This window comes from Lactuca serriola, chromosome 7, assembly GCF_051521515.1.
Source record: "Lactuca serriola cultivar US96UC23 chromosome 7, Lser_US96UC23_V15, whole genome shotgun sequence".
Taxonomy (NCBI): Eukaryota; Viridiplantae; Streptophyta; class Magnoliopsida; order Asterales; family Asteraceae; genus Lactuca; species Lactuca serriola.
Genome location: NC_136414.1, coordinates 182,192,630 through 182,218,237, shown reverse-complemented (window position 1 = coordinate 182,218,237; position 25,608 = coordinate 182,192,630). Strand labels below are relative to the sequence as shown.

Here is a 25,608-nt window from a genome sequence, read left to right as displayed (position 1 = left end):
TGAGTCGGGGTGGCTCCGCGATTCATGACTGGTATGACTCGTCGAGCATAGGGAGGGACTCGGCGTGTCAAGCGGGACAAAGAGTTAGAGGACATGTGTTAACTCGCCGAGTAGGGTCAAAGTGTGACCGTTGAATTTTGTTGACTTTTAGGGTTTGGTCATCAATGGAGTCCTTGTGTCAGGGGGGGGGGTAAAATAGTCTTTTACCCTTCTGAGGGTGCCAATGGCAGGTTGAGTCTAGTCTCGAGAGTTATATTTATGAGAGTATTTATTTATGTGAATAGGCGGAGGCTAGGCAATATTTTCCATCGAGTCGGAGATTTACCGAGACGCATGAGGTGAGTCTTCTCACTATACTTTACCTAGTGCGGTAACAGAGTTATGTGACAGAGTACTATAGAGTTATATGACAGTGTATTTGCATGTTATTTATGTGTTGTGATTTATTGTGATATGTGATATGCATGATTCAGAGTTACAAAGTTGGGACTTTCGGGTCCATAGAGTTAGGGCCAGAGGGCCCACAGAGAATTGGGGCTGGAGGGCCCCACTAAGACACATTGACCAGAGGGTTGATAGAGTTACAGCCTCGAGTGGCTATTATGTGTTAGAGTGGTATTTTGGGGAACTCACTAAGCTTATGCTTACAGTGTTACGTGTTATGTGTTTCAGGTACCAGTGATGACCGTGGGAAGGCGCCGACTTGATTCGTACACATGCATGGGATTTTATGTATTTTGATATTGGGAGATGTTTTGTGAAACAAAGACATGATGCAATGACATTTTATGAATGAATGAGTTTGTAAGAATGTGTTTGAAAATGCGAAAAAAAATTGTTTTAATTTTTACGGCGTTACACAAAGCTTAGTGAGCTCCCCCAAACTACCATATACCATACAATAACATATAAAGCAACTACTGGGCCTTGCCCACTGCATCGGACCGAAGTTCGGAACTAACCAGGGCCATGCCCTCTGCATCAGACCGAAGTCCGGAACTAACCAGGGCATTGCCCTCTGCATCAGATCGAAGTCCGAAACTAACTGAACATAGCATAGCATAATCATAACTACTAGCATAAACACATATACTGCATACTGCATCGGACCGAAGTCTGGAACACATAACACAAATACATGCTTGAGTCACGAAGACATCAAGCATACTAAGCTACTACATTAGACCGAAATCCGGAACTACTGCTAACTAAACGGGCCGACATTTTGGTTGTAGACCCGTTCCTACTGGAAGGAAAACTCACCTCGTAACGCTGGCTGCTGAGATGCTAAATCTGAAACTGGCTTACTGCTGCTCCGGAACTCCCCGGCTACAAATTCCATAGACACTAAATCAGATACTGATAACTGTTCTCAGGGTAAAATGACTAACTTACCCTTGGCCAAAGTCAACCTCCTGGTCACAGTCAACTTTCAGTTGACCGGACTCGCCGAGTTGGGCCGCCAACTCGCCGAGTCCCTAACACCTTTTCTAATCCTCTACTCGCTTCACCTCGTCGAGTTTGGCAACAACTCGACGAGTTCTTCTTCCGTACTAACGTTGAATCTAACTTCATCCGACTTGCTGAGTTATATGAACAACTCGTCGAGTTCTCATTCATCATATGAACACGTCTAGACTATGACTCGCCGAGTTGTATGAACAACTCGTCGAGTCTGTTCTTGAGGCAAAAAGATTGCCTTGGACTTGCCGAGTCTCCTGCATGCCATTACTATACAGTCGATTCTAGTCGATTTTAGTGCATCCAATACATAGATCTGGGCTTATAGGGCTGGTTTTGCACGTAAAGTTTCCAACTTTACGTGCATGCACACGGGAATGAGGCTAAAACACCAAAATCATCCAACACTAAGCACTTAGGGTCTGGAACAAGGCTATATTTGCATAAAGGTAGCTATATTGAGTTCCTAGAGCTCAATAACATCCATATCTATGGTCTCCATCCTAAGGAGAGCTCAAATCTCAAGTTTGAATCATATAAAGCTCCAAAAGAGACATAAACAAGCATAAAAGAGGGTTTAATGGAAGAATAAGCAAGGTAATAACTTTATTACCAGAATATGAAGCAAATGGAAGCTAGATTCTGGATCTCCTTTCTCTTCTATTGGTCTTCTTTCCTTCTTTCTCTTCTACAACTTCCAAGCTAGCACAAAACACTCAAGCTCAACAATGGGGACTAGGGTTTACAGAGAAATGCTCTAGAGGTGCTGGAGGCTGGGATGGGAGGCTATAATGACGTTTAAATATGACACAAACCCTGGGATTTAGGGTTTCATCCAGACTGGCGGACTCGTCGAGTCACCCGCTTAAAAACACGTGCAAATCCCGTCTTTACTCGACGAGTCGGGCTACTGACTCGTTAAGTTCCTATTAAGGAAGGAAAAATACTATATTTAAATTACATACCATAAATGGGGCGTTACACATTTTATCGAACACATGGAGGCCATGACAGAATGTTATTGTTTGTAAACGAAAATTCCAAATCAATAATGATTTTGGAAAGCTTCGATGTTTAAATTAATGTAAAGCAGGATAGAACTGAGTTTACAACAATATCGTTTGGGTAAAGAAAAAAAAGAGATGTTAGTCTGTTACCTCAAATTAAGAACAAGGTTCATGATTCCATTGGTTGCCGACAAAATTTCAGTAGCCCATTACAAATATTCACCATTAAACTTAAGCTTGAGATTCACTGAATGAATATGTGAGTGATTTTCGCGGTAGTAGGCATCTTGTGTATTACCGATTAATTTATTAAGACCAATCTTCAATCTATAGATCCACCAAATCACTTTTGATCTGATATGAGAAAGGGGTAAGTTCGATAGATGCAGAGACTTGCGTCGACAGTGAGGATATCGACGAAGAGGAGAAGATGGAAGACGGTGTCGACGATGGCTGTTATTGGCGATGATGGAAGTGTGGAACGAAGGTTTTAAAAACCTGAATGTGATCGGCGATTTCAAGGCCTGTGGTGATGGTGATGAAAAACGATGGTTTTGTAAGGTTTAACTAATATCTTTATTTTAAGGGATATTAATTGAATTATTTTTTTTTACAATTAGAAGTGTTAAGATTATTAAAACTTTTTATATTTATTTATTATTTAATTTTTACTAATTTCTATTTGGTAACAAAATAATTGTTAGAAAACATTTGAAACTTAATATATATATATATATATATATATATATATATATATATATATTTCTGAAATTTATTAATGTAGGTCCTATGAAGTGGTATCCAAAGCAAAACACTTTTTAGCTAACAAAGGGTGTAGGGGTGACCATGTCATTTCCCAGTTCCCACACATTCTTTAGCCAGTGGTAAAATCGTAATAAAACTATGATATGCGACATTTGACAGTTTACAGTTTACATGTCAAAATTTCCCCGGTCCAACTTCCTCGCCTTCCCAATATACAGACGCACACAGAATTCACATATAATTTCTTTTCTTTCTCTCTCACTTTCCCGATCAGTCTTTTCCGGTGATCAGCCTACTTTACGTTCATTCTATCAGTTACGGCAATCGTCCGGTAATTTCTACTCCAATTATGTTTGTTCTTCAGCTGTAATTTCTACTCCAATTATGTTTGTTCTTCAGCTGACAATTACAAACTCTTCGCTGAATATGGACTGCATTTATGATGAAAAAGTTCCATAAAACCGATTCAGTTTCTTATGTCACAATTTTCCTGTTCTTTGAATGTGATTTTTTCAGCTGTATTTCGATATATGTAGAATTCATACACTGATGATCATTGCTGTGTGTATTTAGAGCGAGAAGAATGACGTCGGGTACGAGAATGCCGACATGGAAGGAGAGGGAGAACAATAAACGGAGAGAGAGGAGGAGGAGAGCGATTGCCGCGAAGATATTCTCCGGACTGAGGATGTACGGAAATTACAAGCTGCCTAAGCATTGTGATAACAACGAAGTCCTTAAAGCCCTCGCCGGCGAAGCTGGTTGGACCGTCGAACCCGACGGCACCACCTATCGTAAGGTATAATTCTGTTCGTAATACATTTCATTTCATCAATCGTTAATCATCAGCTTAATTACAGTAATTCGTCAAGGTCACATAATTCCGATGTCTCTCATCTCATCATTCGTACGAGTCAATTCTCCAAATTCTCAGAACAGAAGGTTATTGATAGAACAAAAATCTACAACAATACAACATCGATCCTCTAATCTCATACGGAATAAATGTAGTAATTAGGATCCAACGGAGTCGAATCTGTAAAGCCCTTCGCCGGTGACTACGTGACGGTGGCGTATTTTAGCAGGTCGTCGGAGTATCAATACGTTCCACGCGCTCTCGATTACTGGCGCACTTAGCAATATGCTGACGTGTATAGGCTCTGATTTCTACGCATTTTAGCAGAGAATTATTAAGATTTAGGATTTTATCACTTAAACATTGCTTTATCTGTGCTTCTGAACCCTCTCCTTGCCGGCGAAATTAGATCCGGTCAGGATTTGGCGGAGACTCCGGCATCCTTTTGTTCAGAAGCGCAAATCTCAAAGAATTGCCGTAGTAAAAAAATCTAGAAAGACGTTAATACTTTAATACCCTCGTCGATGTTTCAGAATTTCTTCCCCGGTTTCGAATTTACGCATCGATTAAGGGTTATTTTTGGCATTTTGCAGTTTTGCTTTTTCTCCGATTACAGATCTGGTGCTACTCTTTTTTTCTCTTTTGGATAAACTTATTATTGGCAATTTCATGTTTGCTTTAGTTTTGCAAACAGGTCCTTTTTCAGTATGTGGCAGTTTCTGTCCCAAAACTGCAATAATATATTCTATGTTCATAAAAGGTCATTTTTTTCGTCCCACACCTGAAATTTTCAAACTCAGAACAACGTTGCTATCATCACTTGTACATACTGCATCTGAACTTGTACTTCGAAATGGGACAGCAAAAACTTAAAACAATACCCAAAATAAGTAGTAAAAAAACGATACGCATTGTTTTTCTTGTATGTAAGTTTCATAAAAGTAGAAATATTTGTATATGAGTGGTACTTTGCTATTATTGTGTTGCAAGGTCATGTTTCACTATTTGGGGTGTCATTTATTAATGCTAGTAGTTTGGTACTCACTCTCTCATACCAATTAATGTCAAACAAAATACTCAAAACATAATTTGGTAAATACTCTTTTTATACTAGCCTTATCAAACGTATATACAAATAGTAGACAACTTATTTTATCATGTAGAAAGATAAAATGGTTAAACAATTCGATGATAATTTACTTTTAGGGATGCAAGCCTTTAGAGCGAATAAACATTAGTGGATCGACATCAGCAAGCCCATGCTCATCATACCAACCAAGCCCATACACTTCATATCACCCGAGCCCAATTGCAAGCCCATCTCATAACCCTCACCCCGATTCCCTCATTCCATGGCTCAAGAATCTATCCTCATCATCAAACTCAACAAAGCTTCCGAATCTTTACATCCACACGGGGTCCATTAGTGCACCCGTGACCCCACCCATTAGCTCTCCAACTGCCCGAATCAAACCCGACATTACTTGGGGCATGGGTCCCACGTCTCCAACTTTTAACCTTGTAGCTTCGAACTCGTTTGGGTTCAAGGAAGGAGTTATATCTCATGGTGGATCGCGAATGTGGACACCTGGACAAAGTGGGACGTGTTCGCCTGTAATTCCTTCGGGATTTGACAACAATGGTGACATTCCAATGGCGGAATTGGTTTCGGATGAATTTGCGTTTGGTTGTAATGTGGGAAAGAAAGTGAAGCCATGGGAAGGAGAGAGGATTCATGAGGTGTGTGGGTCTGATGATCTTGAGCTTACTCTTGGGATATCAAAAATGAGGTACTATATTTTGGTAGAAAATATTAAACAAATAATTATGTGTTTACAAGTTAGAACATTTATATGAACTTTTACCTTTGTGACAGATAAATTGGAATTTGGAGAAGAAAGGAATTCGTTGTGATGATATGATTGGGGAAAATTAAGAATGGATGGATGGTTTGATGCAAATTGTGAAATTGGTCCAATATTTATAAGTTTTCCTTGTTAAAGTATGTTGCCCAAAAAAAATCTCTAGTAAAATCCATTCAGTTTATGTATCTTCTACTTGTGAATTAGAGTTGGATTTTATTATGAAACAACGTATAAAAACGAGCAAGTTACATTTTTGGTTCCTATATATAACTATAACTGATGTTTTCAGTTTTGGTCCCAAAAAGCTTTCTTTTACCAAGAATTGGGTCCACCAGTTCCAGTAGACTCCCTTGCTCTTGTAGCACATATGCGTGATCACCGATAAAAGTCTGTTAATCAATTTGGGCCTTAAAAGAAATAAAGGAAATAACAAGGTACTTTTGCTTATTTTTTACTGATATGAACGATATACTTTACTTTTTACCCATAATAGCAGCATACATACGGTTTTTCTAACATGAAGAACCGGTAATTGGTTACCATATGATTTTCTTTTTCAACTTTTTGCTAGGAGTAAATTAAGTCCTTACTTACTGTTTTGTAAAACTTTTGATCCTCACTCCAAGAAAAATGACTCTATTACCCTCTATCTGATGGGAAAGAGCAACGAGAGTAATATAATCATTTTACCTAGTACAAAGACCGAAAGCGTTATGAAAACCGTGAATAAGGACCAAAAAAAAAAGAATATTTAGGGAACAAAACAAAAAATATGAGCTACTCATTGACCAAAATTGTTAGACTTTTTTGCTTATGTGACATGCAACCAATGATGATGTGGCAAACAACTGCCACATAAGCAAATAATTTGAAAACCGTTCAAATGGTAACTGGTTACTAGTTCTCCATGTTGAAAATCGACATTTTTCCGGAGAAAACCATACGTATGGTTAAAAATTAAAATATATATTTGCCCATATTGATAAAAAAAAAGCAAAGTAAACTGCCATTTCCTGCAAATTTTCTTTTAAAAACGTCACAAGAACCTGTTAAGTAATTACCAACATTGCGAGAGAAAACGTTTTTGGGATCAAAATTACAAAAATTAACTATATACTCTGGGACCAAAAATGTTACTCTATACAAAACCATGATACACGTTCAAACAAAATACAATGCGATTATAAAGTACAACCATAAATTAAACAGACTATTTGTAATCTATAAATAATTTGTACAAGTCACATATATGAATGAAATAAATCATATGATATACCATAAACCTTACCAATTCACATTTTAACATCATAAAGATCAAGATCGGGAAGAAGCTTTGTCTCAGAAGACGTACTCTCCTGTGGCTCATGCTTATACAATGACGTATCCATCCACGGACGATCAGTGGATATGCTTCTGGGGCCTTGACTATCTGTTGAGATAGTTGAGACTTGTGTTTGACTGTCATGTGATATCATGTCAAAAGCTTTAAACCTCATGTCAGGATTCTCCACCCCACGTTTGACTACTGGGGGTTGAACTGGTAATTTCCCATCCAACATTTTGACCACTTGTGACATTGGTGGGCGAAGTGTGGGAGATGGATTTGTGCATAAAAGAGCTATATTCAACATCCTCATTGCCTCGTCTTTTGAGTATTTAACAAGACTTGGGTCCACTAGCTCCAGTAGACTCCCTTGCTCTTGTAGCACATATGCCTGATTGCACCAATAAAAGATATCAATTCGGGTCTTCAGAGATAGATATACTTTAGTTTTTATCCATGATAGCCACATACTTGTCATTTTTCTACCGAAAACAGCAGTTTTTAACTTGAAGAATTGGTAACCAGTTAGTATTTGATTTTGATTCATCTTTTTTGCTTCGAGTAATTTACAATTTTGGTGTTTGAGTTTAGCTCGTTTCCTTACTTTTGGTCCTTATTTGACGTTTTTGTAATACTTTTGATCACTGCTCCAAGCAAAATGACTATGTCTATATTTACCTTTTCTCTGATTTTTTTAATACTGTTTTAAATTTATATTGTTAGTATATTGTAAATTTAACAAGGGGAAGGGAAGGAAGGGTAATATTGTCATTTCACTTGGAGAAAGGACCAAAAGCATTATGAAAACCTCAAATAAGGACCAAAGTTGAGAAAAAGAAACTTCATGGACTAAAACTGAAAAATGAGCTACACCCCTGGACCAAAATTTTAATTTACTCCTTTGCGTATTTGGCATGAAACCAATGATGATGTGGCAAATAATTGCCAAATCTTCAAATAATGCCAAATAAGCAACATGTTGAAACAAATTCGAATGATAATCGGTTACTGGTTCTCCATGTTAAAAATTATTATTTTTTTTAGAAAATCGAAAATACATTGCTGTTATGGGTAAAAAACTAACTATATTCTCCACATTCATTAAAAGGGAAAAGTATGCTGCCATTTCCTGCAAGATTTTTATTTATTTTTTTTATTTTTTAATTTGAAGTTACCCAGTCAAGAAGGTAGACAAATTCCTCCTTTGGCCTATAATTTGTATTGCTTTTCCCGCTCACAATCTCTAATGCTACCACTCCAAAGCTGTAAACATCTGCTTTATCTGTTAAGTATCCTCTCATTGCATATTCTGGAGCCATATACCCTCTACATATTTACACCATAAAAATATGTCACATTTTTAATGAAGTTAAATGGTAAAATATGTATATATAAAATAAATGCTCACATTGTTCCAGCAATTCGTGTACTGATATGAGTATTCTCTTCTTCATCAAGTTTTGCCAAACCAAAATCCGATATTTTGGCGTTAAGATCCTTGTCAAGAAGCACATTTGTGGCCTTTATGTCTCTGTGAACTATTTTCAACCTTGACTCCTCATGTAAATAAGCTAATCCCTTTGCAATTCCCATACATATCTTCTTTCTTGTTGACCAGTCCAAATTAAGCTTCTGGTTCTCTTTACCTATAAAAAATTCACAATTTTTTTTTTTTTTAAAACAACCAGGAAACTGCATGATGGATAGTGAAAAATATTAGGTTATTTACCAAATAGGGCACGTGCAAGACTGTTGTTGATGAGGTATTCGTATACAAGCAACAACTCTTTGCCTTCAATACAACAACCATAAAGCTTCACGAGATTTGGATGTTGTAAAGCAGATATCATTCCTATTTCAGTCACAAATTCACGGTTTCCTTGCTTTGATCTTGCTGATAGTTGTTTAACAGCAATCTCAGAACCATCCGAGAGTACACCCTGTGATTCAATAAAACGCAAAAACTTTCACCAAATTGCAGGAAATAGCAACGTACTTTTCCCTTTTTACTAATATGAACAATAATATACTTTACCTTTCACCAATAATAGCAACGTACTTACGATTTTCTACTAAAAACAACAACTTTTAGCTTTAAAGAACAGTAACTGGTTACCATTTAATATATTTTCATCTTTTTTGCTTATTTGTTGTCCAACTTCAGTCAACGATGATATGGCAAACAATTGCCAAATCTTCAAACATTGCCACATAAGCAAAAAGATGAAACACATTGGTTACCAGTTATTCAGGCTAAAAATTGTTGTATTTGGTTGAAAGTCATAAGTACGTTGCTCTTACGTGTACAAGTTAAAGTATACTGCTCATATTTGTAAAAAGGACAAAGAATGTTAATTTGCCGATAGAAAAATAAATAAGAGGCCACATTTGAAACTTACCTTATAAACTGGTCCAAATCCTCCTTCACCGATCTTATTTGCAGGATCAAAGTTATGAGTAGCAGCTTTAATTTGTCGCAGGCTGAAATACCCCGTTTGTAATTCAAGCGCTCGAAGCTCTGTTGTTACAACAATTAAAAGCAGTTAGAACTGTATAAAATCTTACAGACATAATTTTTTATTTATTTTTATGTATATTGTGTCTTGCCTTTATCTTCTTTGTCTCCTCCTATATAGCCTCTCCACCAAAGTAGAGCTAAAATCAGCACTATAAATGCACATGAGCCGATCACAATTCCAGCAATAGCTCCAGCAGAGAGACCTGAGCTGATGTCATATTCTGCAACAAGAGAATATAGGTATGTTATATGTGCTCTTGTTAGGCCACATTTTTCAATTTTTTCTCCCACCCAAAAACTGCTCTTGATCTTTCGTCTTTTCAAAAGGCCAAAATGCCATTTTCATATTCTTCATCAAAAATAGCCCTAGAAAGCTTATTGAGTCCTGTCTCATCTTAATGATGAAGATGAAAAGGATCGAGAGTGCGTCCATGTCCCATGTTTTTTTGGTGGGAAAAAAATTATGATTTTTGTCTAATTCACATGAGAGTGAGAAAATTTTGAAAATAGAAGAGGTAGAAAGATGGTACTACTAACCTGGTGTTATTTCGATAGCAGATAAAAGAGGCCCATAAACACCTCGATCCGGAATGGCAGTTGTCCCCTTTCCAGCCCATTGCAGGTGAATATCTAACGTGCTTCCGTTAACCACAATATTATCAAAATCTACAGAAGTCCCAATTCCAACACCTCCCGCTATTTCCACAATGTTAAACTCTTTCCACTGCAAAACACCCTATAAAACAAAACTAAATTCATTAACTAAAATTTATATCCAATCAAAAAAAAATATTGGGAAGTGTTATTATATTATAGACTTATTATTATTGTTACTGACTTGGATTGATATATCGAAATAGCGTCTCCCAAGGCTTCTAAATGTCGTATCATTTGTATAACTTATTTCAGCGAAGTGGAGTCTCACTCTATAACTCCCTTTCCTTAAACATAATCCGTAGTATCTAAGGGAACCGGGAGAAAAGCGAGCTGTTGTGTATATATCGCCACCTGTCACATTCGTATTGGTTCCAGTAAATCTAGTTTGACCTCGACCCATGAAAAGACCATTAGTGCTATAAGCCCATCTTTGATCAGAGGTAGTAAAGAAGTAAGATTGAAGGCTGGTTGAATCCTCTTCATATTCGTTTCCTTCAAACTCTGTTCTACCTCCACCACAGTTAATAAACAAAGAATGATCTGGAATTTCAGATAATGATTAAGATTTAGATTTAGATACTGATATAATATGATAATTTACAAAATAGACAAGGGTTGTTTAGTAATTTCTTACGGATGGGGTTTCTGCTGCAAGTAACTTCATCTGTTATACACCAACCTCTAAAAGATTTATAAACATGTTATGTTAGTTGACATCATTGTATATATAATTTATATATATATATATATATTTTTTGTGTAAATAGGTTTACATGTGACATACGTGTTGGTTGGGTCAGCTGTAGGCGACAGGGCAGAAATCAAATTCCTGTCATAAATAAGGTGTAGATAATTAGTGAATATAGAAAGTAATAATATTGAGATAAGGTAAAGGGTAGAATAGGAAAACTCACAAGCTAGATGACTGACAAATTTGTGGTGGAGCCCTTGTAAAATCGTTGTAAGCTATGTCACTGCAATCATAGCAACACATTAAAATTTCTTTGCAGATAATAGAAATGAACTTTTACTTTTTTTACCTAAATAATAGCTATTATGATTTACATATTGCTAATATGGGTAAAAAAACATTAATGTGCATCACTTATAGTGGTAAAAAGAGTAAAGTATGTTGCTATTTTGTGCAATTTGGCGTAATGGTAATAATAAATAAAGGGTATTACTTACATCTTGTCATTGTTACGAGTAAATATCAACTCTGGAATCTCTCCGGATAGTAAGTTGTTATTCAGAAACCTGCATTCATGGACAATATTCAATATCAGAATTTACATCAAAATAAAAACAGGAAATATAAGTATAACAGACACAATATTAGACCAAGTTTATCTGTTGCATACAAGGTGTCAAAATCTCGTCCCCAAACGGAAGGGGGTACTAAACCACTCAGTCTGTTGAAGCTCAAGTCTCTACAAATGAAATAAAATAAAAGTCAGACAAAAATTTCATTAAATTTAAATAATAAATTAAAAAAAGAAATCAGACTTACACGTATTGTAAAGTGTCATTGTTCTGTCCGATGTATGGAGGTATTGAGCCAGTAAGCAAACAATTTCTCAAACTCCTGCAGCAAAATTATGTATATAAGTATAAAACTTATTGTGTTGAATTATTTCATTTTCTTTCAAACAAATTATTTAATCAACTCACAAATCCTCCATGTTTGTCATAGCCTCCAGATTTGGAAATGGTGTACTTGATGATCCAGTCAAATCAGATATCCTCCTAATATAAAATAAGTTCAATGTTGAAGTCTATTAGATTATTACCATAAAATTATTGACTGAAAATTCAATAAAATTAAAATAATGTGCTCACAATGAATTCAAGTTTGTCAATAGCGATATTGTAGTAGGAATAGGTCCTGACATGTTGGTTCCTTGCATATCACTGCAAAATAAATTATACATAATTAAAGTTTTAAAATTTTTAATCACAATAAAGAGGGTAAAAATTAAAATAATACTCACAGTCTAGTGAGATTTCTCCAGTTTCCGATAAAATCAGGTATTCTCCCAGATAATGTACTCCCATCTATCCTACTGCAAGAAACTTAAAAAAAAGATTAAATAATTTATATAGAGTATTTAATGAATATGACTATAATTTATAGAAGATATCGATGACTTACAAATCTTCTAAATTTGTCAGATTGCCATAAGAATCCGGTATACTTCCAGTAAAGTTATTTGCAGAAGCAAGGCTACAAGAAAAAAAAAAGTTTCTTGTTAAAACATTAAAATATAAACATTATAAAAGAAGTGTATAATAAATAATCTTACAATCTTCTCAAGCGAGACAAGCGTCCAAGATTTTGAGGAAGTGGTCCTCCAAGAAAATTGTCTTCCACGACCCTAAAGGTCAAAATAGTAAATTCAATAAAAAGGTCTCACTCACATAGGGTAGACATGAAAGGTAAGGATTTTAACTTACAACTCCTCAAGAGTAGACATATCACCTAGTGCTTCAGGTATAGAACCATTGATGCGGTTCCCCAAAAAACTCCTACGGAAATACAGTGTCAAAAGTACATTCACAAGGCCAAAATGGGAAATTTGAGACAAAAAGTAACTCTTACAAAACTCTAAGACGAAGCTGGCCATAACTTGCAGGAATAGGGCCACTGATATAGTTGCGAGACAAATCTCTGCATGAAGATGTATCAATCATATTACACAAAATGAATTTCAAAGGCATAACAGAGTTTAATATTAGATTTAATAATAATGAGAATATATTATAACGGTGCACTTAATTACATTTCTTGCAGAGAAGGGAGATTAGCAAATTCTTCAGGTAAAACTCCTGTCAAGTTCATTCCTTTTAACTGGCTGCAATTTAATACAAGTATAAAAAAAATATCACTAAACATTGATTAGTGTGACATAATTAATATATGTTATAGAAAGATAGATGCATACATTGTTGTTATGTGGCAAACAGTGGCGTTACAGTTGCAAATTATATTGGCACCAATCTCAACAAACCCGTCAGCTCTCGTGGTAATTGTCGTATTTAGCCCTTGACTTCTGCTGCATGAATCTCTAGAAACACTCCAACCAGTATGTTGTAGCCTTGAGGCTATTGCTTCTAGAGCTTCAACTGTTACAAACACCAAAAAGGAATAAATAAACCGGCATATATAATTATTTACTCCTAAAAACCTATCTATATTTATGAGTTTTCACAAGACAACTAGCATTTATTATTTAGTCATGCTTATAGCAGTCAAACTAGTTTCATAATAAGTTGAATTGTTCAAAAACTAGGTAAAAGGTCAAAATGTTCAAAGGTATACAAATTAATTAATTTTGTAGATTGGTGGAAATTGTTAGTGATTAGGGTTTAGGCCCAAAACCCTTTAGAATTTAGATTAGGTCTGTTATGTATCTTTATTTATATGAGGTTTAACCTCATTATTTATCAATTAAGCAATTTATTATCTTACATGATATCAGAGCTCTAGGTTAAAACTATACTTCTGACCACAACCTATAACCACCGCCCTCCACCTCTGACGACCTTCTCTAATAGTCGTCGGAGGTGCGTTCATTATGTTACTTATTTTTCCGTTTCTTCTTTTCTCCGCCTAAATAATAAAACAGTCGTCGGCACCAAACTAGAGCTCTTACCTCAACTTCTTCTACTGCCTCATTTGCTTATGTCTCCTTGTCGGATGATTCCTGCCTCTAAGCTTTCTTTCTGTCTTCTCCTCAACTTGCATCTTCTTCAAATCTATTTTCCGAGTAAGTTAGAATAGGCTTTGTCCGTCGCAGCTCGAACCCTCTTTCTTTATCGTTGCTTTTCTCTGGACTCCTCTGTTGCCGACTCGATGATCGTCGCCGCCGCCGCTAGCTCCTCTCTTTTTATACAAAGGAACCGCCGCTGGCCGCCACTTCTTCTATCTCCTTCTCCGACGAACAGTTGTTAGCCATCATCGTTAGAGCTCTGCCACTGTCGCTGCCGTTGTCTTCATTTATGTTATGTTTTATGTTTTTGCTTTTCCAGTTTAATCGTCCCTTGCCGGGATGTTAGTGATTAGTGTTTAGGCCCAAGCCCTTTATGATTTAGATTAGATCTCTTTGGAATCTCTATATGAGGTTTTAACATGGCTATTTATCAATGAAGTATTCTATTATATATCATAAATGAATAGACTTCCTTGTTATTTTTAACATATTTAGAGGAATGGATCAAGATCATAAAGAACGACACTGAAATTATATCATGAAATTATATCAAGCAAGTGGAAATAATGCCCACAAAAATGAAGTAGGTTATAAATTATAATGTCAACTATAATTTATACACGCCAGATGGAAAACAAATGCATATATATATTTTTGCATGGTTGACAAAAATAACACGACATCTATTCAGCCAAGCATCACATCAAGTCATCAAATGGTATTTTCATGTAAGGCTAGCCTTAATTAAATGCATCTAGATGATAGCAGCCAGCTTGTCAAAACTATTTAAAAAGGAATTAAAGAGTCAAAGACACGCCCTTTAAAGCAACTCATCCAAACTATGCTTCACATGTAGGAATTAAAAGTCAGGATTTTCTTCTAAGATGAGATAACCTATTTCATAGACGAAAAAGAAAAGACTATGGAAAAAGGCAATAAAGGAATCACATAATATAATAATATATGATAAAATGTTAGGTCTTGGTATTATCTTATTGACTTGTTCTATTTTTAAATTAAGAAAAAGAAAACAAAATAAAAGGGCCCATCAAAGCTGACATGGTAACGGAAGCACGTTCTGTTATAATTAATTAACTGTATCCATAATAAGTTTGGAGGCTGAAGCTGAATTTAATAGGGATCCAGGTTGAAATTTTGAAAATAAACTCCGAGGCCCATAATAAGTTCATATGACCTTGTGTATTATAATTTTTAATTATAACTTTATTACTACATTATTAACCATAATTGCAATTTTTATTGATGTTATATATATATTGAGATGTGCTTGAAATATAATCAATCACTAATTTTTTGTATTAAGAAGTGTGTTGAAAGGACTACTATTATTGAAAGAGGATTATTCGTTTTCATTAAAATATTAAAATAATAAAATAATAAACCCTTAACAGTGATCACATATTGAAGAAGTCAAACATAGATTACAAGAATTGTAGTTTTCTAATGTTCTTAGATCATCGATGATAGATGATTTTTCTTGAGGAATAAACAAATAGTTCAAAATTTTGTTATCTTATTATAATTGTATATAGTCATTTTCCATACTTGAATGAATAATAATAAAGTAAATTGCTAAAATATGAGCTAAGTCCAAATCTGGGGAAAATTCTTGGAGAGATCAACGTATTTTCAATGAGGTCGATCAATGAAGGGATCAAAACTTTTGTAACCTTCTGGAGTAAATGTTTTTATCTGAAATCAATTTTCGTAGAGTCTCCTTCTACAGTTCATTATGATCATCGTATAAGTAGCTTCAAAACAGATGGTTATGCGATATAATACGAACGAGTAGCGACTAAAACGCAAATTCCAAAACAGATGTTTATGCGCCTGGATAACAGCATCGATTATCATCGACTATATATCCAAATAAAGCTTTACACCGAAATCAATTTTCTCGAAACGCAAATTGAAAGTCTAAATCAAGAGAAGCATCAGCTCGTTCAAACATTCAGAACAATGATCTAGCGAGTAGTGATTGAAACAAACACAAAAACAACAGCAGATATGTGATGAACGGAGAGCAATTAGAAATTAAAGGAACACTGTACCTTCTTCATTAGGCAAAAGTTGAGCGTCGGATCTGATATCACGAAGACTCGTCGATAAGAAGAGCGGAAGGATGAAGAACTTGAATAATCCAGACATCGTCCATAAAGACGACTCTATAATGTGACTTCCTTTTATCATTATAACGCCTCCACCGATTACAGTTCGCCGTCTTCCTCAGCGTGTGTGTATTGTGTATGTGTGTGTTTGTGTGTGTGGGAGAGAGAGAGAGAGAGAGAGAGAGAGAGAGATGAAAGGCGGGAAGATAAATAGCGATTGCAGTTGTTTCTTATTTGTTAGTAGTTTCTTATTTGCTGAGCGAGGTGGGAATATACAGTCAAATACACGGACTAAATCATAAACAAAATGGTAAGTTGTTTATGATAACGGCCAACGGGTGTCAAATGCGAGTTGGCAGATAAACAATTGCAAGTCAGCAACGTTGCCCTTACCTTTTAACGATCTTTCATACACCCTAACACAAATCCACCGTTCCTGACCAGTTTGATTTTTCAACTAAGAGTAAATTATAGTTTTGGTATCTGTGGTTTAGGATAATCCATAGTTTTAGTCCAAGCTTTTCGAATTTGACATGATTCGTTCTCTTGGTTTCCAAAAGTTACATTTACGGTCCATTTGGTTGTTACCATTCACTTTCATTTGTTTGATCGGAGAGTGGAGGGGCTTCCCTAACTTTTTGTAGGTTATATTCTTCTTTCCTTCATTTTTTTTTTCCTTACTTAAAATCTAAGGAATGTGTGGGAAGCCTTTCCCTCACTTTTCTTTTTATTAAATAAAATTAATTTTTTTTTGTTATGAATTATAAATTTTAAATTAATACTAAACATAAAATTTAAATAAAAATAAAAAGCATTTCATTAATTAAAATAAAACTTACATTAAACCTAAAAGTTAAAAAAAGTAGAAAATTAAAAAACACACACACACACACACAAACTAAAAATCAAACAAACCAACACCGACCTACGAAAAATATTTTTTTCAGAATTTTTTCCTTCTTCTTCATCACGAGCTCGAGAGCCGGTCCCGAGAAATGATTGACGTTTTCCATTAAAAACTTCATGTCTTCTATTTCTCGTCTCTCCGCCCGCTCCTTTTTCCTTGTTTCTTCTTTTTCTTTGTCGAAAGTCAAACGTTCGGAGAAATTTAGATTATATCAATCAAATGACGATGTTATCTTCAGCATTTCTTCAATGTCCACGCTGAAATCAAATGCACGCGAAGAAGTCCCTTTTCCCTTTCTCTTCGCTTTGTCCCTATCCATTGGGCGGACAATTTCTTCTAGATCGAGTTCATTGTCCTGATTTAAATCTAGACCGACCCGAGCATCAGAGAAGGTTGTGTAACCACTAGAGCCTGTTTTCGTTCGCTTTGATTGTTGGACTCCAAAAATAAAATCTTGCTCGTATTTTTTCCACCTAGGACTTCGGACCAATAATTTCCAACAATCGTGCCACTTGAATGGTTTTCCAACTTCCTCAAGATAAAACTGCAACGTTTCTTGAAGTATTTCTTCGTCGCATTGGCCGCTTTTTCGTTGGGTTTTTAGGTTGTCGTACAACCCGTTTATTTTTGAAACCCCCTTTGCTATTTCTCGAAACTTCGAATTAAGTTGATGTTTTGTACGGTAGTCGTCACATTTTTCTAGCTCCTCTCGAAATCGTTCTAAAATACGAAACCAAAAATGTTCTCCTAGTTATGTGTTTCCCTGAATCGAATCTTCAGAAATATCAACCCAAGCTTTGACCAAAACTAGCTCTTCGTGTGGAACCCATGTTGTCGGCTTTTGTCTTCCCAGTTGTGCGACACCCTCGCGCGCTTGTTTTTTTCCTTTACGTCTTTGTGGTGGTGGTGTTGGTTGAGTTTCGGGAACCATGTCTTCTTCTTCCGCGTCATCCGATTCGTCGACAAGTTGGTGTTGTTGTTAGGTTTGGGTTTGAGTTTCAGTTTGAGTTTGGGGTTGAGGTTGATTTGGCGATTGTTGATCCGGAAACACAACAAAGTTTGAAAACATTTGCGACAGAACATTTGGAACTTGCATCAGGTAATATTGGCAAACATTTTGGTATTGGAATTGTAGTGGGGATTGAATGGGAGCATCGAGTTAGGGGCGGTAAACTCCTTCCAGGGATGAATCGATAGCAAAAATGTTGCGAGGAGGGATGTTTATACTCGAACCATGACTTTTTTTCCTTCAATCGGAAGTTGGAATTTGATTGTCGGGATTCATTTTTTTTGTTGATATAAAGTAGAGAGAATAGAGGGTAATGTGATGTTTGATGTTATATGTATGTATTTATAGGAGTGGAAAAAGGATAAAAAAAAACAAAAAAAAACCCACAAATAGCCGTTACAGCAAAAAAAAAACATTTTTTTACAGTTGATTAACGGTTGTTTTTCAAAAAAAAAAAAAAAGATTCGACAGCCAATCGCAGCAAGAGAGAGAGAGCGGGAGAGGCTCCCCTCTCCGTTTTCCGCACAAGGCTTTCCCGCGCCGACGATGCGGTGTTCCGCCGGGCGGGAAGCTTCCCGCTTCCGTTCCCCAAGCCCGCTCCGTTCGGCCTTAGAATACATCTAAATAACCATATTACCACTAATTTTTTTTTCTTATGTTTTCTATACTTAATATTTTAATATAGACCCCACCCCATCACACTACCACCACCGATCTATGGTCTGTTGAAATTGAAACCTTAAAAACTTGGTTGTGTTGACTTGATATGCCAAGCATTTCGAGTTCCATCATGTAATAAGAGGCTAGGTGGAAATAAAAAACATTGAAGGGCCTTTGCCGGAAGAAATTTGGAATTGTATCGGTTTGGTGATGTTGGGTACTACAAAAACACACTTATCAAATTTTCTACCAATAACCATTGGTAATCTCAAGATTCAAGAAGCTTGAGACCCTTTCTGTAACATCCCGAAATATCAAGAGTAGAGTGGAAGGGCTAAAAGAGTAAATTGGGAACGAGTGACTCGGCGAGTCCATGGATGGACTCGGCGAGTAGAGTCGCGATTTGGTCGCGTGTTAAGTAGCCGAATCGGCGAGTCAATGAGGTGGACTCGGCGAGTAGGCGCTGAGTGGAGAAAACCCTAATTCTCGGGGTTGAGCCCTATATAAAGAACATTATGTTTTCCTCCCAGCCTCTTTATTTCCCCTTGAGTCCCAGAAACCCTAAAATCGTGGAGAAGCACCATTGTTGAGTGATTTGGAGCTTGGAGGAGCATTTGTTGAAGAAAGTTTGGGAGTTTGAAGGTGTGGAGCAAGGGGCTTTGTTTGGATTCGAGTTTCCTTGCAGTAGGGGCGTTCTTTTGAGGTAATATCTCGTTCTTGGGCTGTTGTTATCTTGTTTCTTCATTTTGGGTTTTGAGGGAAGCTTATCTTGGGTGATATTGGAGTCTAGAGGTTAGATCTGAGGTTGCTACCTCAGATCTGGTATGGAGAAGAATCAGAGAGCATGAAAGTCCCTGTGTTGGGTGTTGGATGAAGCTATCATGTCCCAAACCCTAGCCCAATGTGCAAAATTGCATAGATCTCTTTGGATTCACGTAAAGTTTGCCACTTTACGTGATAGATGAGTTGTAGGAGGCTAGATCTATGTTTTGGAGCAATTGCATGGCCTGGAATGCTTCTGAATGGATTCAGACCGGTGGTACTCGGCGAGTCACATGGGTGTACTCGACGAGTTGCTTGAAGATGAGTTGGGACTCGGCGAGTTGGAAGAACAACTCGGCGAGTTGGATGAAGATGGCCTGGAACTCGGCGAGTTGTATGAACAACTCGGCGAGTAGGTTGAAGATAGCCTTAGACTCGGCGAGTCTGTTCTTGGGCTCGGCGAGTCTTGTCGAAGAGTCCCAATATTTTTCTGGTCGAGTCGAGAATCGGTGAGTCAAGGGATGACTCGGTGAGTTGTGTGCGAGTGGACTCAGAGTTGTTGAACTCGACGAGTCTCGGGGTGACTCGACGAGTTAGGTCGCGGATTGAGGGAAGTTCTGTGTATGGGGACTCGGCGAGTCATCGGGTTGACTCGGCGAGTAGAGTTAGTCAGGGGTTGACTTTGACCTTGTCTTTGACCAAGGGTTGGCTTGTGGTTTCCAGGGGCATTTTGGTAATTGTTGATTATTGTTTTGAGTTCAGTGCATTGGTGGTTGTCCAGTGGTGGGGATCGTATCAGTGATCGAAGCAGCTTGGGTTATCTGTTCAGTCGGCAGTTTCGAGGTGAGTTATCCTCACTATATCAACAGGGTCTAAGGCACCAAGGCCGGCCCTTATCGGATTGAGATCCGGGTAGTTGTTGTTATGTTGTTGCTATGATATGTTTGCATCCTGAGAGCTAGGATGGTATATGTTAGAGACCTGATTGAGATCGGTATCCTGAGAGATAGGGAGATGCTATGCTAGTGACCTGTTAGGTCGGTATCCTGGTTAGGATGATGATATGCTATGTGATCTGTTTGATCTGCTTGTTGACTATGAATTGCTATATGATTGTATGTATATGTGCACATGGTTGTTTGGACTGGAGTTGGGTTGAGGCGGGTCCTGCTGTGTGCTGTAGGCCAAGATACCCAGGGGGGACCGGTTGTCCCGAAGGCCCAGCGAGCGGTCCGGATAGGCTGCAGGCCCGAAAGGGCGGACCAGACGTGCCGAAGGCTCGGAGAGTGGACCAGATAGACTGAAGGCCCGGTGCGGGCGGATCAGTCATACTGTAGACTCAGAGAGTGGACCAGGTGGATTGAAGGCCCGGGAGCGGGCGGACCAATCACACTGTAGACTCGATGTATGTGGATAGACTCAGAGGGTGGACCAGGTGGACTGTAGGCCGGTGCGGCGGACCAGCCACACAGTAGACCCGAAATGCATGGCTGTTCTGTGATCGGATATGTTATGGCATGTTATGCGTGTATGGTATTTGTGGTTGGTATTTTGGGGATATCTCACTAAGCTTTCGGGCTTACAGTTGTGGTTTCATGTTTTTCAGGTTCTTCAGGAGACTGTGGCAAGGCGAAGGCGTGATCGTACCGCTCCTCATGATTTTATAGTATTGTGATTCTGGGAACACGTTAAATGATTTGTATTGAAAACCTTTTTGTAAAGATTTAAGGGAATCGAGATGTTTTTTGAAAAATTTAAAATTAGTTGTATTTTTCGGTCGTTACAAGTTGGTATCAGAGCCTTGGTTTGAGTGAATTGGAGGAACATTCGTGTGACTCCAGTCTCAAATCGAGGAGAGTTTTCAAAAGGGTATTTAAAATGGTTTTCAAAATGAGTAAGGGAGGACGCGGAGGTACAATCAGCCGGAGCCAGTAAGTAACCCCAAAATACCATGCATGTTATTTGTTTTTGAGCTTTGATAGAACAGCATGCTAGTGATAGGCTAGGGATCTTCAGGATTTCATGATATGTTGCCTGATTTATGATGCCTGTAGCCTAGGGTTCCTTATGGGATATTTTCAGTGTTCCTCTAGTGGTGAGGGTTGAGCGTTGTTATGCATGTTTCTCTAGGGCGTTGTGGTAGTACTTCATACAAATATGGGTAGGTGTGGAAGGTAGTATGGGCCCGTACTACTGAAAGCACAGGAGCCATATGCGTATCAGGGAAACCATGATCTCTAGGGTTGGGTTGAGAGAGTTGGATCCCAGGCTATGGGAAGAGTCTGAGATTTTGTGTGGTGTTTCTTTTCAGTATGGAGATTTCGAGGCATGATGACAGTGGATCCGGGTCAGGATCGGGAGCTGGAGAGAGAGTTCCGGGCGGATCGGTGCCGCCCGAGGTTATCGGTCAGATGAGCACGAGCGAGTTGGATGCGAGGATTCGTGAGATCCTGCGTGAGGAGATTGCTGAGTTGTTTCGGGCTGAGTTACCAGAGCTGTTTGGGTCGATTAAGACCGCCATGGTTGAGTATTTTGATGAGCGCTATGCAGCTCTCACTGAGACGGCTGCCGTGGCGGCTACAACGGCTGTAGCAGCGGCAGGGGGAGGAGCTAGTCGGGGTTTTCAGTATCGGGACTTCGATAATACGAAGCCTCCCACATTCGATGGAGTTCAGGACCCGATTGTTGCTATGAGGTGGTTATCAGACGTGGAGGGATGTTTCTTCACGTGTTCATGCCTTGCTGATCAGAGGGTGAGGTGTGCTCTGAACCTGTTGAGGCTCGGGGCAAAGGATTGGTGGAGATTGACCACGGGGTCATATTCGGATGCGCAGAGGGCTGCGGTTTCGTGGGATCAGTTCAGAGAAATGTTCAGCACTCGTTATGTTCCGCAAGTTGAGAGGGAGAGATTGGCTCAGGAGTTCCTTGAGCTGAAGCAGGGTTCGGAGTCGGTGACTGAGATCACCAGGATGTTCACTGAGAGGGCGATGTTTTGCCCAGAGTTCGCTTCGGAGCAGGCTCAGATGTCCCGATATCTGAGCATGCTCAAGAGGGACATCAGACAGTTTATGTCTGCGTAGAGGTGCGAGACCTTGTTGGAGTTGCAGGAGGCCGCTAGGCGGCGTGAGTTAGAGATTGAGTTGCAGTTGCGTGAGCTGAGGCAGACTCCGGTGCAATCGCAGCCGACGCCGAAACGGTCCAAGACCGTTGATGTTAGAATGGGGGATCTAAGCAGCCACACTTGTGGGAAGTGTGGAAGGGGTCACACCGGAGTTTGTAGGTCCGGTGGTGCATGCCGCAAGTGCGGGAAGGAGGGGCACTATGCGAGGGAGTGTCGGCAGTCAGCGCCAGTTCGGGATTTGAGGATTTGTTATCATTGTCATTAGGTTGGACATTTGAGGGTCAACTGTCCACAGCTTGCTGCGGGACCGGTGTAAGCTCCAACACCGGCCACTTTGAGGATCACATGTGGGGGTCAGGGTGGAGAGGAGCCCCCAAGGGCTCAGGGTCGTGCTTATCAGCTTGCGGCAGAGGAGGTCAGAGCAGTGCCGGATGCAGCTGCGGGTATGTTTCTTTCTTGATATCTTGTTATCTTGTGATATTGTGGTGTATTGGTTATGAGCTGGTATTTTGTTTGGTTTTCGTTGTGGTATTCGTCATTTTGCGGGTTGTGGTTTTGGTTATGGGTTATTGTTTTGGGAATTCCGTTGGTTATCATTCATGAGGGTTATTAGTGGAAACCCGGCATTGGGTTGCAGGCCGGGTAGCATCTACTTTCTGAGGAGTGGTTAGATGCAGATTGAGTTTCTTTCGAGCAGGTTGATCAGTGTTGATGTGAGACCTCATTGAGGTTGTTTATGCTTGTGAGAAAGAGTCCGCGTGTAAGTGTTTTCTTTGTGCAAGAGTTGTTCTGGGAGGTCGGTAATGGCGACCGGTGGTTGATAGTTAGTGCCCAAGTGGGGGAGAATTGGAGAATTCTCCGGGAGATCGATGAGTAATTGAAAGTGCTTAGCTGTTAGGATTCAGCAAGTGTTCTGTCAGCCCAGAGTATAGGCTGATAGGAGTAAGTGTCGGACATGCGGGGCGGGATTCAGACCTAGGGCATTTGATTGTGGAGGGCCTGGGAGCAGGCCGGGATCGAGTATGTATGATGGAGTTAGAGTTCGGAACCCCTAGAGGGCTAGAACGGTATGCATGGGAGGATTTCCGAGGGGATAGCCCGGAATGTTGAATGCTAGTTGAGCGGTCCGGATAGACTGAAGGCCGGTAGGCGTACCAGTCAGGCCGAAGGCTCGGAGAACGATCCAGCCAAACTGAAGGCACTGAGAGCGGTCCAGATTGGCTGAAGGTTCTGAGAGTGGTCCAGATGGACTGAAGGTCTGGTGAGGCGGTCCAGTCATGCTGAAGACTCTGCAGGTATTGTTGGATCAGTTTGAGGATATGGATTGTGTATGTTGCGGTGTGATTGCATTAGAAGGTCTGGCCCTGGGTAGTGATCTTGATTAGTGGAGATAGTGCAGGGGCTTGAGAGTCCCTGCGATGAGAGTCAGAGTATGTGTGTTGGATGGATAGCGGATACACTAAAAAGGGTGGTGTAGCGTTGGGCGAGCACCGTGGCACTTGTTGGAGTGGCAATATGGCCAAGTAGATTCCTTGGAAAAGGAAGTGAGAGAGGTGTGTAACTCCGAAAGGGAGTGCAAGTTCACGGAAGTGAAAGCGGCAGAGCAGAGTTATGATTAGAGTAATTCGAGTATGGTTTTTGAGCAGCGTGTTTGCGGCAATGGAATAGAAGCTCATCCGGTTTGGGATGTCTGCTAAGGTTGCAGAGGAATTCCGCAGACGTAGAGCCAAGAGACTCAGAAGGGATGCAGGGAGAGAGTCTTGGGCTCTCAGTGTGATCCTGATCAGGGTATTGGATATGTATTAGTGGTTCATCCTGGGGGATGTTGGAGGATATCATCAGTGTTTTAGGTTTTCCCAACCTGAGGGTGCTGGAGAAAGTTCAACATGTGTATGTGATTGCAAGAGGAGAACTCGTGGGAGTTGCTCTGAGATTGAGAATGGGTCTTTCCGTCGTCACGGAATGGATAGAGTGGGATTCGGATCGGGGATCCGATGGTTCATGGTTTTCTAGCCCTTATGGGTCGAGTGATTGTTGGGATTTGGGGCAATGATGCTTCATGGGTAATTCTAGGTTGTTGAGTGTGATTATCAAAGAGTACAGCTGGTGCCCGGCTCGAGACGATGATCAGGACACCGTAAGGAAAGAGAAAGTGTGTTTGAGTTTCGATGGGTATGCCTTGAGGGACTTGGCCCGGTTAAGGCCAGGTGGCGCGTTGTGGGAGTATCTTTGGGATTGAATTGTTGTAGGCTTCGAGGACGAAGCCTAATTTAAGTGGGGGAGAATTGTAACATCCTGAAATATCAAGAGTAGAGTGGAAGGGCTAAAAGAGTAAATTGGGAAAGAGTGACTCGGCGAGTCCATGGATGGACTAGGCGAGTAGAGTCGCGATTTGGTCGCGTGTTAAGTAGCCGACTCGGCGAGTCAATGAGGTGGACTCGGCGAGTAGGCGCTGAGTGGAGAAAACCCTAATTCTCGGGGTTGAGCCCTATATAAAGAACATTATGTTTTCCTCCCAACCTCTTTATTCCCCCTTGAGTCCCAGAAACCCTAAAATCGTGGAGAAGCACCATTGTTGAGTGATTGGAGCTTGGAGGAGCATTTGTTGAAGAAAGTTTGGGAGTTTGAAGGTGTGGAGCAAGGGGTTTGTTTGGATTCGAGTTTCCTTGCAGTAGGGGCGTTCTTTTGAGGTAATATCTCGTTCTTGGGCTGTTGTTATCTTGTTTCTTCATTTTGGGTTTTGAGGGAAGCTTATCTTGGGTTATATTGGAGTCTAGAGGTTAGATCTGAGGTTGCTACCTCAGATCTGGTATGGAGAAGAATCAGAGAGCATGAAAGTCCCTGTGTTGGGTGTTGG

General features: G+C 39.3%; 2 protein-coding genes across 2 annotated transcripts; one reads left to right on the top strand and one right to left on the bottom strand.

Moving 5' to 3' along the window:
- Positions 1 to 3,332: 3,332 nt before the first annotated feature.
- On the top strand, positions 3,333 to 6,139 carry LOC145061114 (BES1/BZR1 homolog protein 4-like). The gene is made up of 4 exons (XM_079008492.1): positions 3,333 to 3,564; positions 3,807 to 4,032; positions 5,296 to 5,879; positions 5,966 to 6,139. Exons 2-4 carry the CDS (start codon positions 3,817 to 3,819, stop codon positions 5,967 to 5,969), a joined length of 804 nt encoding a protein of 267 aa, XP_078864618.1. The 5' UTR covers positions 3,333 to 3,564; positions 3,807 to 3,816; the 3' UTR covers positions 5,970 to 6,139.
- Positions 6,140 to 7,019: 880 nt separating this feature from the next.
- LOC145061111 (putative LRR receptor-like serine/threonine-protein kinase At1g53440) lies at positions 7,020 to 16,631 on the bottom strand. The gene is made up of 24 exons (XM_079008489.1): positions 16,236 to 16,631; positions 13,396 to 13,576; positions 13,234 to 13,305; positions 13,053 to 13,121; positions 12,908 to 12,979; positions 12,757 to 12,828; positions 12,606 to 12,677; positions 12,445 to 12,516; positions 12,293 to 12,364; positions 12,125 to 12,199; positions 11,964 to 12,038; positions 11,815 to 11,883; positions 11,642 to 11,710; positions 11,368 to 11,427; positions 11,238 to 11,282; positions 11,088 to 11,134; positions 10,635 to 10,993; positions 10,334 to 10,532; positions 9,886 to 10,017; positions 9,678 to 9,796; positions 9,008 to 9,218; positions 8,687 to 8,924; positions 8,454 to 8,604; positions 7,020 to 7,669 (listed from the first exon to the last, which is right to left on the bottom strand). The coding sequence occupies exons 1-24, from the start codon at positions 16,372 to 16,374 to the stop codon at positions 7,247 to 7,249; spliced, it is 3,093 nt and encodes a 1,030-aa protein (XP_078864615.1). The 5' UTR covers positions 16,375 to 16,631; the 3' UTR covers positions 7,020 to 7,246.
- Between the last annotated feature and the right edge of the window lie 8,977 nt (positions 16,632 to 25,608).

What these genes read in the sequence shown, in the direction of transcription:
- LOC145061114 (XM_079008492.1), top strand. Translation starts at nt 3,817, where the DNA reads ATGACGTCGGGTACGAGAATGCCGACATGGAAGGAGAGGGAGAACAAT. An exon ending in ACGGCACCACCTATCGTAAG is followed by an intron (nt 4,033 to 5,295) that starts GTATAATTCTGT and finishes ATTTACTTTTAG; the next exon opens with GGATGCAAGCCTTTAGAGCG.
- LOC145061111 (XM_079008489.1), bottom strand. Translation starts at nt 16,374, where the DNA reads ATGATAAAAGGAAGTCACATTATAGAGTCGTCTTTATGGACGATGTCT. An exon ending in AGGAGACAAAGAAGATAAAG is followed by an intron (nt 9,797 to 9,885) that starts GCAAGACACAAT and finishes TTGTAACAACAG; the next exon opens with AGCTTCGAGCGCTTGAATTA. An exon ending in TCTTGCACGTGCCCTATTTG is followed by an intron (nt 8,925 to 9,007) that starts GTAAATAACCTA and finishes AATTTTTTATAG; the next exon opens with GTAAAGAGAACCAGAAGCTT.